This window comes from Rattus rattus, chromosome 5, assembly GCF_011064425.1.
Source record: "Rattus rattus isolate New Zealand chromosome 5, Rrattus_CSIRO_v1, whole genome shotgun sequence".
Lineage (NCBI taxonomy): Eukaryota > Metazoa > Chordata > Mammalia > Rodentia > Muridae > Rattus > Rattus rattus.
Window position 1 is genome coordinate 98,696,885 of NC_046158.1, and position 15,157 is coordinate 98,712,041.

The 15,157-nt window shown below is 41.7% G+C and overlaps 1 protein-coding gene across 4 annotated transcripts in view; it reads left to right on the plus strand.

Moving 5' to 3' along the window:
* Positions 1-1,649: 1,649 nt before the first annotated feature.
* The window catches only part of Snap23 (synaptosome associated protein 23), a 28,652-nt gene continuing 15,144 nt past the window's right edge, over positions 1,650-15,157 (plus strand). The window contains exons 1-2 of one of the 4 annotated variants that reach the window (XM_032904016.1): positions 1,650-1,767; positions 14,662-14,730. In XM_032904016.1, the coding sequence (XP_032759907.1) occupies positions 14,674-14,730 (57 nt within the window). In that variant the 5' untranslated portion in view covers positions 1,650-1,767; positions 14,662-14,673. Of the gene's footprint in view, positions 1,768-14,629; positions 14,731-15,157 lie in introns of all 4 variants that reach the window. The other 3 variants (XM_032904015.1, XM_032904017.1, XM_032904018.1) reach the window with 3 other exon arrangements.

Below are 15,157 nucleotides of genomic sequence, written 5' to 3' on the forward strand. Positions count from 1 at the left end.
ACCGAACCCGGGGCCTTGCGCTTGCTAGGCAAGCACTCTACCAGCTAAATCCCCAACCCCTAGTGTTGATTTTTTAAATTATATTTTAGTGTGGGTGTTTAGTCTGCATGAATGCCTGTGTACCATCCTTGTACATGTGCCTATAGAGGTTCAGGAAGGTTTGGATCACCTGGAACTTGAATTACAGATAGTTGTGAACTACCAGATGGGTGTCCTGTGGAAGAACAGCCATCTTTCCAGCCCAAAATTTTATTTCATTTACTTTTGAGACAAAGAATTACTATGTAAACCAGGCTACACAAAGATTCCCTTGCTTCCACCTCCTGAGCTGGGACTGAAGGTGCACCACCACCAACTCTCATCACTGGTTTGACTACGGCAGCTCTAACCCTATCGAGATCTTTATCTAGATCATTACCGCCCCCTCAATTTTTTAAAAATTCAACTGTTTTTCTCAGTTGAGTCTTTTCTCCCATACTAGAGTTCTTATGTCTTCATCTCAACAAAATAAAAAGAAATAAAACACATCATTCCTTTTTCTCTGACAAAGCCAAAGTTTCCAAAAGCATTTTATGACGTTCCCATTTCTTTCTCTTCTCCAAACTATTGCAATGTCTGTCAACTATCACCAATCCCCAGTTATTAAATTCAAAAGATATTTCTCAGACTTCTTTTTATCTCTTAAGCTATTTCTTTGAAATATTTTTTGTTATTCCTTAGATTGCCAGCATTTTGCTTTACTCTTAGAGGTGCTTGGAAGAATTCTTGGGGCAAGTGGTTTAAAACCCTACAGTAACTCAATGGCCATAAAAACGAATTCTAGGTTTAACATTCCAAAACCTACAAGACCTTTAAAGATCTAGTTTTCTCCTTAGTTTGATCCCCAGCCCTGGTGGTGATGGTCTCAGGGATAAAAGAACTTTTCCTATTTCAGAGTACAGTGGTTTGGGAAAGAATGGATCTCACTAGGTTGTCAGTCCGGCTTTACATTCCAGAGGTCAAGTGATCCTCCAACCTCAGCCTCTAATAGCTTGAGGACAACACGGTATGAGCTACCATGCCTTCATTTTCTTTTGTCTCAGAAAGTGAACTCTTAAGCTTCTAACGAGAGTAAACTTCAAGAAACTTCCAGAAGGCGCCGTGTTGTTGTTCCCAAAGCCTGGAAAACTCTTATCTCATAGACTTCCGGAGGAACTCCTACTTATCCTTCGTGACTTTAAGAGTAACTTCCTGCGTCAATCTTACAGGCATTCCTCAAAGTAAAAGTTTTGCTCATTGTTGGACAAAGGCGCCTCGGAATTTCTATGACCGTATTCTGTTAATTGAAATGTGTTTACGCCATCTATTTCCCTGGTTTAAAGGGGCCAAAACATCCTGTAGGCTTTGGCAGTAATTGTAGTTCAAACACTAAGACGTTCAGGGCACAGCTGCCTTCAGCGAGGATGGCTGCACGAACTCCTCCCACCTTCTCTCCAACGGGAGAACCTGTAAGGTTAACGGGTGAGTTCCCAGTATCTCCGCCTGCGTGGCAGGCGATTTAAGCCCACCCCCACCCCCTGTGGTGATTGGCTCCAGCGGTAGAGGTGTGTCTGCCCCGCGGGAGCCCTGCGAGTGCGCAGGCGCACAGATCCTCGGGGCGCCTGCGCACTCTTACGCACCCTGTCGGCTCTTAAGAGAGTCCAAGAGCTGCGGGGCCCGGAGAGGAGTGGCTGGAGCAGCCGGGTGAGCCTTCTGAAAAGTAGCTGAGTGAGCTGGTCAGCGGGAAAGGTAGGTTGATGTCCAAGGAAAAAGAGGGTGTGGTGGTGGTTCAACGTTTTGGGGGTCGGACTGGAAGGGAGAAGGGAGCTCCGGCCAGTTCTCGGTGATTGGGCCGAGAACGAAATCGCCAGGCGTTGGCGACCAGCGCGAATCCCGCACAGGAAGGGAGGCGCTATGGTGGTGCCTTGGACTTGTGTGGATAGGCTCTTCATCCCTCACCTCCAGCCTCACGGTGTTTCTCGTTAGTATTAACAGACTGTCTGGTGGCCTTAATGAACACATAGTTCTGAAATAGTTGTTAGAAGAATGACCCCGAGGCTCCTGGCGTGGCAGACTTCACTGTCTAGGAAAATTCCCTGCTTACCTTGAGTCCTCCCCATGGGGAAGCACCAAGAATATGGTCAGGCAAGAGCAATTTTTTTTTTTCCCCAATTCGGTTTGTGTGTGAGAAAAGTATCTTAAAGTACTGATACCCTTCTTTCCTTCGTTCGTAATCATTAGTCACTCCACTACTAGGAAAAGCAAACTGGTGGTAGAGGAAGCGAAAAACATCCGAGTTGAGGAAAAAGATCTTTCCCTTTTGCTGTTTGTCATCTGGGTAGGTTTGGGCTGGGGGCAGGGATGGTGATTGAAGGAGAGTTCAGAAACTGACAGCTTTTTGACAGAGTGTTCTCAGCCTTATGAAAATAGTATAGTTTCTTACTTAAAGATATTTTAAGGATTGAAATAACTTCATCTGCCCTGCTGCCTTTTAAGAGGGTTTTGAGATGTCCAAGTAAAATGCTAATAGTTCAGTCATAGCAAGATAAAAACAGATCCTTCTCACATTCTTTTTATTTTTCTTGGAAAATACTATGCTTAAATTCTGTGAGGCTCTGGGCAGTGGTGTGCACACCTTTAGTCCCAGCACTTGGGAGGCAGAGGCAGATGGATATCTGTGAGTTTGAGTCAGCCTGGTCCAGTAAGGCAATACTTGTTAAAGCACCTTTTTTTTTTTTTTTTTTTTTAAAGAAATGATCTCACTATATAGCTCAGGCTGGCCTGGAACTCAGTCTCTCAAGTGCTGAAATTAAAGGCATGCACACTCATACCCTCCCCCCACAATGCTTCTGGAATAGGTCATATTAAAGTAAGTTAAATGGTTAAATTTAGCCTTTACCAGGGGTTGGGGATTTAGCTCAGTGGTAGAGCGCTTGCCTAGGAAGCGCAAGGCCCTGGGTTCAGTCCCCAGCTCCGAAAAAAAGATCCAAAAAAAAAAAAAAAATTTAGCCTTTACCTTAAATAATTATCATTCTCAGTAGGACCTTTTGTTTTATTTTGATTTTTAGGTGGCTTCTTTTTGGGTGGGGTCCCCTTTCTACATTGTAGCAACCTATAAAACCAAGTGAAATTGGGCCAGAATTGGGAGTGAGTGACTAGAGTCCCAGGTGAGAGTCCAGTGACACCCCATCTTCTATCAGGGAACATCAACAGGCCCATTCCCGAGAGTCTTTTGTGAGTAATTCCAGTTGTTCTGATTAAGATGGTAATGGTTATTTATGCTTTGAGAACAGTGTTCTATAATAACATATTTAATACTTCTGAGGCGGTTATATAGGCCAGCCCCAGTGACCTCACGAAACCCCATCTCAAAACAACAATCAAACAATAGACATATATTAGTTCTCTCGGTCTCTTAGTTCTCTCAGTCTGGTGGTGGTTCTCGATATGAGCTCTCAGCTATTGCTCAAGCTCCCTCTCTGCCTGCTGCCTTGCTCCTTGGCCATGATGGTCAAATAAATGCTTTCTTCTGTAAGTTGCTCTGCTTACAGTCTTTTGTTCCAGCAATAGTAAAAGTGTACCAAGACAGAAGCTAGTACTGTTTAGAAGAGGATAATGGGGTTTAGTGCATGGCCAAATGCATGAATATTCTAGATACCATATTAGAAATGAAATGTAGCTCCAGTGTGATGATGGATGCCAATAGGCCCGACACCTAGAAGGTTGGCACAAGGGATCAAGAACGCAACACCAACTTGTTACGTAGGATTTGAATTATTTTTATTACAGATAGTTATTTGTAGGGAGGGGTGTGCCTTGGTGTGGACTTGGAGGTTGAGGACAACTTTGGTGGATTGGTTCTCTCCTTCTATCGTGTGGTTCCCGGTTGATTGAATTCAGATTAACAGGCTTGTATTGTTGGTAAGCTCTTGCTTACCTGCTGAGCCATCTTACCAGCCATATGCAGAGAGTTTGAGACCAGCCTGGACTACTTGAAGCTCTCTCACTCCCCACCCCATAAAAAAATGGAATATACTAGTAAAATATAGTTCTAGAGGGAATCTAAATCAAGTTATTTTGCCTGCTGACTTATGATCTATATCTGAAGTTCTGGCTTTTTTTTTCTTTAATAAATATTTTATGTATGTTCTATCTGCATGTACACCTGCACGCCAGAAGAGGGGCACAGATCATAGTATAGATGGTTGTGAGTCACCATGTGGTTGCTGGGAATTGAACTCAGGACCTCTGGAAGAGTAGGTAGTGCTCTTAACCACTGAGCTACCTCTCCAGCCCCTGATTTATTTTCTTGAATCCATTCCTTACCATTTCTCTTTGGGTTCTAGAAGTAAACAGTGCATAGGTATGTTGCACATATACTTGTACATTTGTAGCAGAGATTCTCAACCTTCCTAATGCTGTGATCCTTTCATACAGTTCCTTATGTTGTAGTGATCCCCCCACCATAGAATTATTTCATTGCTACATCATAACTAATTTTGTTACTATTATGAATCATAATGTAAATATCTGATATGCAGGATATCAGATCTACAACCCCTAAGGGGTCTCAACCCATAGATTGAGAACCACTGATCTAGAGCTTAGAATGAAGGCACTCATGGCATTGAATGTCTTATATCGGTTAAGGATGATCGACAAGACTTCATCTTACCTAAAGTGTATGTACCCAAACTACCCAAGGTCTTGGCTGATTCCAAGTTTACGTAGAAGTTTCCTGATTTTCTGCTCAAACGTTCGATACTAGGAGTCAGGACTGCAGGTAAAGACCGTGACTTAGCATGAGTGTCAGTGCTCTGGCATGGCGCAGCGCACACCTGTAATCACAGCACTCAGGAAGCCGCAGCAGGGGGATTGAAATGCAAGGCAAGTCTGGACTACATAGGAAGACTATCTCAAATCATCATCATCAAAGAAATAATATTCACTTCATTGATAACTTATACTTCTGGCTGGTACCGTGCTAAGCACTTAATGTGCATTTGATTTTAGAAACAATTCTGGGAAGAACTTTTAGTAAATCTAAAAAACTATCACATAAACAGGCTAAGTAAATTGGGTGGCTGCTCTAGGTGGGATAAGGTTCTCGTGCTGGTAGCATAGTTAGTCTAGCTTGGATTGCCAGTTTAAAATAATTTTCTCTTGTTATAAGATAAGAAAATTGGACTTTTTTCCAATTCATTTATGTTGGTTCTTCAGACAGGTTTTCACACTAGCTTAGGCCAGAATCGAAGGCTTCTTTTTTTTTTTTTTTTTTGTTCTTTTTTTCAGAGCTGGGGACCGAACCCAGGGCCTTGGCGCTTCCTAGGCAATACCACTGAGCTAAATCCCAACCCCAAGGCTTCTTTTTTTTTATCCCCAGATTGACCTCAGCCTTGAAATCTTCCTGTGTCAGGTTCACAAGTGTCAGATAAGCAACATCAGACTGGATCTTGTTCACTCTTGCAAAACAAGTGAAAGGCACTTGATGTAGTAAGTCATACCTGAAATCCTTGCACTTGATAGGCTGAGACAGCAGGATAGTTGAAAGGCTACAGTGAGTTTCAGAACAGCCTGTACTGCACAGTGAGACCTTGCCACAAGACAGAACACCTAGAGAAAAAAAATGTTTTCAAATTCTGAAGAAGTTGGTATAAACAGGTGCTGCTGAGATCTGTCTGCCTCTGCCTCCCGAGTACTGGGATTAAAAGGGGGTATATCATCGTAAGGCCTCATGGCACATGAAAAGGCAGGTAGATTTCTGTGAGTTCAAGGACAGACTGATTTACATATTGAGTTCTAGGCCAGCCAGGGCTGCATAGGGAGATCCTGTCTCAAAATAAAACATTTCATATAAATGATATTACATAATGTATGGCCTTTTGTGTTTGTTTTTATTTATTTAGTATAATGCCTTCAGTCCTAACACATACTGTAGACTGTAAATACTTCTTTTTTAGAGGTGAATAATATCCCCTTATATGAACATTTGTTCCCTCCCCTACTTACCTGTTGTGAATAATGTTTTATCCATATTAATATAAGTACATCGTGTACAGCATCCATGGAGAAGAGAAAAGGGTACCAGATCCCCTGGAATTAGAATTAGAAACAGATGTGAACCATCATGAGGGTGCTGAGAACCAAACTTGGGCAAAACTTCTCCTCTTCTGTGTGGTGTTACTTTCTGCAGTTCCTGCAAGGTAAAGTAGCAAATGCTTTTAACCACTGAGCCCTCTGTCTCCAACTTCAGCCTCGTAAGGGTTGGGATTTGTAGGCATAGACCACCATGGTCAGCTTCTTGGCTTCTAAATTTTCAAAGTGGTAGTCAGAGACTAATTAAAAGCCACATGGGGAGTGTGTATGTCTATGTATCTGTCTGTCTCTCTCTGTGTGATGCTAGGGATCATATTAGTGGACTTGGACATGCTACTCAAGCAACATCTTCAGCTCTTAGCTGCTGCCTTTGTGTTTTGGTTTGCCTTTGTGTCTCACTATGTACACTATCTACCTCTAACTAATGACTGATCCTCCTGTCTTAGCTTCCAGAGTGCTTTGGCTACTCTTTAAAAAAAAAAAACAAAAAAAAACCCAACTTTTTTTCCCATACGCTTGATTTTTTTTTTTTTCCCCATAAGTTTAGAAAGCTGAATCGGGCTGTTTACTTCTTTGCCTAGTATCCCAGTCTGTCTTGGCCAGCTTTGTTTCTGTACCCATTTCCTCACCTCTGAATTGTAAAGCAAATCCTAGAAACAACCATGTAAATGACATCTTCAATGAGGGACATGCTAACTCAATCATGAATGCCAGCCTTGGGAAGCACGAAGACCACTGGTTAAGAGTCCAGCCTGGGCCATTTAAGAGGCACAGTTTCTGCAATACTCCCCTCTTATCTTTGGTTTCACTTTCTGCAGTTCCTCTTACTTGTGGTCAATTTTTTGTCTGAAAGTATTAAATAGAATGCTTCAGAAATAAGCAGTTTGTAATGTGTTTTTGTTTGAGACAGGATCATACTAGGTAGCCAAGGCTAACCTCTCAGTTGAAACCATTCCTGCTGCTGCCTCCTAAATACTGGGATTATGGGCATGTGCTGCCATATCTGCCTACTTTGTAAACTTTAAATTTTGTGCTGCTATGTTTGTGGTGATCTAATCTGATGCCCTCCTGACCCATCCATCCTGCCTGGGCTGAATCACCCCCTTGTCTAGCATCTTCACTTATCCATAAGTCACTTCATGGGCATCTCTTTTATCAGGCTTGGGTATCATAGTATTTATGTTCATTCAGATAATCCTTACTTAATAATAATAATTTAATAATAGGCTTGATAGTGGTGTTGTAATTCACATGTGCCCTCAGAAGCTGTATTCATCTTCAAATGGAAAGATGACTTTTGGTCATAGGTATGTACAGACTTAAGAGAGAACATTGGATTTGCACTCTGAAATGTGAGGCGTGCCCTGAGGTACTGAAGTGTTACCTGGTAAAGGAGGCTGTTGCCGTTTGTGCTTTCTTCTTCAGTAAGGATGTTGTTACAAGTTCTCTCTTCCAGCTACATCCCCTGCTTGCTTTATGGGGTTCTTCAATCCACTTAACTCATTCTGTGTCAAAAGATTATTGAGAACTTGTTCAGGCACTGTTTGAACCTAGTATTGCTGCCTCAAGTGAGGTATTTTTCATGTAAGCCTCAGTAAAGGTTTCTCTCTAAACCCCTGTTGGCAGTGCTTAAAACAAATCTTCTATCTGTCCTCTTAGGATTCAGAATGGTCAGTCATCTCTCAATGGATGGGGATGTTTCCAGTAATGGGGATATACTATAGGAGCCAACTGGAAGATTCTCTCTAGGGAACCAGGAATTGGGTATTATACTTTGGAACCTGGGTCTAGAATTTATTTCTTAACTCTGTTTTATCTACTTGTTTTTGTTTGTTTTATTTTTTATTTTTTAAGACAGGGTTTCTCTGTGTTGCTCTGGCTATCCTAGAAATAACTGGAGAATGGGCTGGCTTTGAACTCACAGCCTGCGTCTGCCTCCCAGGTGCTGGGATTAAAGGTGTATTCCCCTACCACCACCACCACCACCACTATGTAGCTCTGACTACCCTGGAGTTTATTTTGTGGTCCAAATTCGCCTCAAACTCACAGAGAGTTCGCCCCCCTCACCCCCACCACCACCTTTAAAATTATGTGTGTATGTGTGTATGGGTGTATACACATGAGTGTGGGTGCTTGTAGAGGCTGGAAGAAAAGAAAAAGCCATTTAAGGGGAATTTTACATTTTTAGGTTTGTAAAGAAATATGTTGTTTTGTCAACTACTTCAACCTTTGCAATATTATTAGGACCCATTTTGCTATTTAAAAATAACAAAAAAATTAACAAATTTTTAAGTGGTGTTTATTGATAGAGGACTGGAATGCTAGCACATAGGAGATAGAAAATAAGGCAGTTAAAGCCTAGACTGCATGAGATCTTGTCTCAGAAAACAAAGAAACAAGTGAGGTGGGGCATGAGTAACATTTATTGAATACCAGGTACATGCCAGTGAGTGTGATAAGGACTCTTTCTTGTTTTTGTTTTTGAGACAGGGTCTCTATACAGCCCTGGCTAACCTGGAACTCACTAATCATAGAGATCCACTTACTTCTACCTCTTGAGTGATAGAATTAAAGGCATATGCAGTTACCACGCCTGGCTGTGCTAAGAACCACATGTGTATTTGCCTTGAGTCTTTGTAAGCTAGGCTGACCTTGAATTCCTGATCTTTCTGCTTGTGTGTATTGAGAATGTAGGCTTGCGCTGTCCCACCTGCCTGGATTTCTTTTTAAGTCTTCACCAAAAATCAAGTTTGTTAATGTTCCTATTTTTCAATGAGGAAACTGAGTCTTGTTTACTTACTCTGTGTGTGCGCGTGCTAGCGAGCGTGCCTGCGTGCCTGGGAGTGTGCAAATGGAGATCAAAGAACAACACCCTTTTCTGGCATCTGAGACCTCCTCCATGCATGTGGTGCACATAAATGCACATATACACATTAGCAAAAGTAAACCTTTAAAAGACTCCCAAGTAGACACCTGCTTCCTTACGTCAATGCTTTAAGTGTGTGAGATCTTTGTTCCTTCCTGATTCTTATTTTTGCTTAGAGAAGGGGGAAGTTTTAAGCAGAACTTGAGTTCACGGAAAGGGTGTTTCCAAGTGACCTCATTGTCACCTGACTCTGCTACTTTCTAACTATATCTCTTGGGCTTTAGAAGGCAGGATTTTTAGTTCTCAATTTTTGAAACAAGTCAGCTATATATTTAAGCCTTTTTTTGAACCCATTTGAGATTTTTGTTCTGTTTTGTTTTTACTAACAAGATAGTAAATGTTGACTTATAGTCAACAAGAATAACCGATAGGGATAGAATCCAAAATTGTGCGATTGAGAGATCTGGCTTTCTTATCCCACAATGTTTCTGTATCTGTAGTATATTGTCTGAAAACCTAATTGAAGTACTGTTTGTAGGGACTAATCGGTTGGTGTATGTTATTTTTCTTGTCACTGTCCCTCTGTGGGCACTAAGAAGTTAATCATTGGAGCCATGGGTGACCTTTGAGAGTGATGCCTTGGAAGAGTAGTCTTTGACAGAGCTCTAGGAAGTTAAAGAGAAACCAGAATCTACCTGAGCAGATGAGTAGGACAAAGGTATGCACACATTTGGAGGTGACAGCATGTGCTCTCTCTTCCCCACACTGTCTTAGGACTGTGCTTTCTAGTTCATCTTCAAACTTCTGGTCCTCCTGTTTGAATGTCCTGAGTTCTGGGACTGAGTATATACCACCATACTCGACCAAACAGGTATGATAGCATGGGACATATGTAAAATAAAGCTAAAGGTTCCAAAAAAATTAGAAAATTAATAACATATGATTTGATATTAATAGATGAGTGAATAGTTGCTAATTCAAAGGAGGCCTTTTTTAAACTTAATTATTTTATTTGGTGGGTTCAGGTGTTTTGCCTGTTTGTATGTCTATCCACCATGTGTGTGTCTGGTGGTGGTGGTCAGAAGAGGGTCTAACATCCCCTAGAACTGGAGTAGCAGATGGGTATGAGCCCCTCTGTGAAAGCAGCCAGTACTCTTAACCACTAAGCCATCTTTCCAGTACCAGTATTTCTTGCTTATATATCTTAGGGTGTGTATATTTTGTCTGAACCACAGATATGAAAAATATCAGTTATATTTTGAACTTCTGATGCTTGTAAAAATCATTTTATTTGGGTACAACTGTACATGCATACATGCATATGTATCTGACATAGCACATATGTGGAAACTCAGAGGGCAACTTGGAGGAGTCACTTTCTCCTTCTTCAGTGTAGGTGTAGGGGCGGAATTCATGTCCTTAGACTTGGATGAACACCTTTACCTACAGAGCCATCTCATCAACATCAGATGTACTATTTAAATGAACTTTCAAGGCTCAGAAATCTTAATTACATCTAGCACATTTAACTACACACACAGTCACACACATAACTTAAAGGGCTCGTTTGCCTAGCATGTGTGAGGCCTGGATTTAATCCCCAACACACACAAGAAAATGGAAAAGTGTCTTATTAGTCCGTTATAGGGAATTGAGCCCAGGGCCTTGTGCATGTGAAGTAAATGTTCCTTCATCGAGCTACACCCTCAGTCCCAGCTGAAGAAATTTGCCTGTGACCAACTGACGGCTTTATTCTTAAGATTTATTTTATTTTATTATATATAAGTACACTGTAGCTGTCTTCAGATACACCAGAAGAGGGCATCAGATCTTTTTACAGATGGTTGTGAGCCACCATGTGGTTGCTGGGAATTGAACTCATGACCTCTGGAAGAGCAGTCGGGTGCTCTTAACCGCTGAGCCATCTCTCCAGCCCCTGACGGCTTTATTCTTTATGACACATTTGCAGTGGTGGATAATGGGGTGTGGTCTAGTGATTCCTTGCTTTTTGCTACTACAATGTGTAGCTCTGTTCGAAAGAGCTGCATTCCTTTGAGAGTGTATCCTGTTTCTGTTCGTACTTGCTCATTCATTAGGTACTTTCCAAGTACATACTGGTAGCCTGGTAGGTGTTGACATAGATGAGAACACCTGTCACCTTCAAGAATGTAATCTAGTAATATATTCCTGGTTAATTTGGTTCTCTGCTTGTCAATATAATTCATAGAAGAGTACCTGACCTCAGCTCATTTGTGCCAGATCATTCTTTGTTGATCAGCTTTCAGAATGAGTGCTAGGAGTTTTAGCAGCTTCCCGGACCTGCCCACTGATATCCCTACCATCATGTTACTTAATCACAAGTTTCCAAAGGCTGAACATAGTGGCCACACCTCTAATCCCCAGTACTTGGGAGATAGAGGCAGAAGGATAAGATATTCAGAGTATCTCAGGTACATAGCTGGTTTGAAACCAGCTTGAGCTATGTGAAACCCTTCTCAAAAACAATGAAAATGTTGCAAAACAGCAAATGTAAAGTTTGAGCTAAGTATTGTCTGTATTGTAGACAAACAGCTGTTTTTAGAAATATAATATAAGGCCATGTAAGGTGGTTTAATGGGTCAAGTGATAGTCACTCGATCATGAGAACATGAGTTCAAATGCCCAGAACTACTGTAAAGCCAGATGCAGTAACTCAAGTGTAATACTAGTGCCGTGGCTAACTGGGAGGTGGAGACAGAAGAATCCTGGGACCAAGCAACTTAGCATATGCACCAGTGAACAAAAAGAGACCCTATCTCTTCTGTGAAAGTCAAATACCTGAAACTATCTTTTGATACATGGACAGTAGTGTGGTATCTGTGCCAAGACATACATGTGCTCGGACTCCTATACATACACTCTTCTACACATTACAAACATATGCACACACATATAATAGGTAATAAGATGCTACAAAGTGCAGTAAAGAAAACCTGTGTCAATTCCATAATGCTTATTGATACATTTGATTTCTCATGTTAGTGACACTGAATAGCACCTGTATTAAGGGAAAATGTATTTTGGTTCATGACCTTATAAGGTTCAGTCCATGATTGTTTGTCTCCATGCCCTTGGGTAGAGTATCGTGGCAGCAGGAGTATGTGTATGCAGAGGGGCTTTGGACAGCAGTGCAGCAGAGAACTGGGACCGGGCCTGACTTGCAAAGGCACTCCTCACCCCACAGACTACTTCTTCCAACTGCTTCACCTCTTCAAAGTTAACAGAACCTGCCAAAATAGTGCTACCAGCTGGGTACCATTCATTCAACACATGAGCCTGTGAGGAATATCACACCATAACATTTGTTTTATTTCCTTAAATGTTTACAAGATCTTTTACTATGTATTAGAAAATTATTGCTTAGTTTCAGAGAGTCTTCACCAAAACAACAGCATAGAGAGGAACCGAATCTATCCATAATGAAAATCTTTTTTTTGGAGCTCCATGTAGCAGATCTTTTTTCTTTTATCTTTTGTGTACGTGTGTGTGTGTGTGTGTGTGTGTGTGTGTGTGTGTGTGTGTGTGTGTGTGTGTGTGTGAGAGAGAGAGAGAGAGAGAGAGAGAGAGAGAGAGCAAAAAAGCATGCATGCAGTATCCCTGGAGCTGAAGTTACCAGAGGTTGGAAGCTGCCAGACATGAATGCTGGGAATTGAACTCTGGTCCTCTTCAAGAGCAGTTTGTGCTTTCAACTGCTCAGCTGTCTTTCCAGCCACAGCAGTACTTTTCTTGATAATACCTTAGTATTTCATATTCTCCGAGGAGTAGCTCTTAAAACTCATGTAATTTTTGGAAGTAATGTCTGTGTGTTCTTTATTCACATGACTTTTAAGTTATAATCATTTTTGTGGTGGTTTGAAAGGAAAAGGGCCCCATAGGCAGTGGCACTTTTTATTTATTGTATATGAGTACACTGCAGCTGTCTTCAGACACACCAGAAGAGGGCATGGAATCTCATTACAAATGGCTGTGAGCCACCATGTGGGATTTGAACTCAGGAAGAGCAGTCGGTGCTCTTAACCACTGAGCCATCTCCAGCCCCCAGCAGTGGCACTTTTAGGAGATGTGACTTTGTTGGAAGAGGTATGTCACTAGGGGTTCTAGAGTTCTCCAAATCTCAACCGGTCTCTTTTTTGCTGCCTGTGGATCAAGATGTAGAGCTCCCAGCTTCTTTTCTAGCACCACGTCTGCCTGCTTCCATGCTTCCTGTCTAATGACAATGGACTGAACCTCTGAACTATAAGCCAGCCCCAAGTCAGTGTTTTCCTTTGTAAGAGTTGTTATAATCATGGTATCTCTACACAGCAATAAAACCCAAGCTAAGACAATTTATTTACTGAATGTCTTTTCATTATTGCTTTGCCATATTCAAATAAGATTTAAAGAACATTGCTACAGGGATTAAGGGTGCGGTGTAATTAATAAAGTGCTTGCCTATCATTCGCAGAGCCCTGGGTTCAATCCCCAGCACTACATAAACCAGACATAGTGGTACACACCATGAAGGGAACAAGATCAGACTTTCAGTCATCCTTGATTGCATATCTCAGAAACATGAGGGCTTGTCTCAACAACAATAATAAGGAATACTGCACAACCAAGAATTTGCTTTACAGGGGTTGGGGATTTAGCTCAGCGGTAGAGCGCTTGCCTAGCAAGCACAAGGCCCTGGGTTCGGTCCCCAGCTCCAAAAAAAAAAAAAGAATTTGCTTTACACTTTTTAAAAACATTCAGCCAGGTATGGTAATGCATGCCTTTAATGCTGCTAGTGCTGAGGATGTAGAGACAGGAGGGTCTCTTGTGAATTTGAGATCAGCCTAGTGTGCATACTGCGTTCCAGACCATCTAGGGCTATATGGTGAGATGCTGTCTCCAAAAAAGTAAAAGAGCTAAGTTTATCACTGTGTATGTGCATCTTAGATGTGTGTTCCTACACTTCTAGGAAGGCAGAGGACAAGCTTAAAAATGTTTGTTGGTGTTTGGGGGATGGTGGTGGAGGTCAGAATACAGCATTGTAGACTGGGTTCTCTTTTTCCACCTTACAAGGGTTCCAGGGTCAAACTCCTGGCAAGCACCTTTACCCGTTAAGCTGTTTCAGTGCCCATAATTTGGCAGGCTGGCATAACCAGTGCTTTAACCCTTTGAGCTGTCTTTTGGGCTCATCAGCACCTTGCTTTTTAAGGCCAAGGGCCTTTCCCATTGGAAAGAGTACTTTACCTGGGCCTGGGGATGCAGAATGGTTGGTAGAGTGCTTGTCCTAGCATTTATGAAACCCGGATTCAGATTCCAGCAGCACATAAATCACATCTGAATTTCCAACACAGCACGTGCTGGTTGAAAGGTCATAAATGCAGGTCATCTTTAGCACATAACAAGTTCAAGACCACTTAGGATAGATGGCTGCTTGTCTTAGAATATTTCTCTTGTGTTTTTAGTTTACTTCCAATACTCATAGCATCAAGTATCCATGTTTCCTCCTAGCCTGAGTTCCTGTCTCTGTAGTGTAGGTGAGCAGGTAATGGGATCAGTCCTTTAACTTACTTGCCTGGTAAGTACTAAATCCCATCAATCTAGGCTTTCTGCTCAAACTTGTATGTATCTTTATTCTTCTAGAGTATCCATATTTCCGTTTCTGTGTCCAGTAGTTTTGACTCATCATGGATGATCTATCACCAGAAGAAATTCAGCTTCGGGCTCACCAAGTTACTGATGAGGTAAATTTTAATTTTTTATTTTAATTTTTTAATTCTTAATTTCTTGATTCTCTTCATTTTAATTTTTTATTACATTTTAATTAGTTTTTGAGTGTTTTGAGCTTTGAGTATCTCATAAATGTGGAAGTCAGAAGTCAGCTTGCAGGAGTCAGAATTCTCTCCTCCCTGGGGTTGAACTCAGGCGGTCATCTTGGTGGAAGCACCTTTACCGCCTGAGCCATTCTGCAGGCCACTTTGTCCATATTCAAAGTAGGAAAGTGAGAGTCTCTTTATTTGGCTCTTCTTGGTCCCTTAAGGTGACTAGTATTTAACAGTTACCTGCAATTCTGGAAGGAATTCTGAACTGTAATGATCCCTTAATATCCGTAGGACATTAGCAGTAGGCATAGTTCTGCTTACCGTCGTGAACCCCTCGGCCCCACCATCT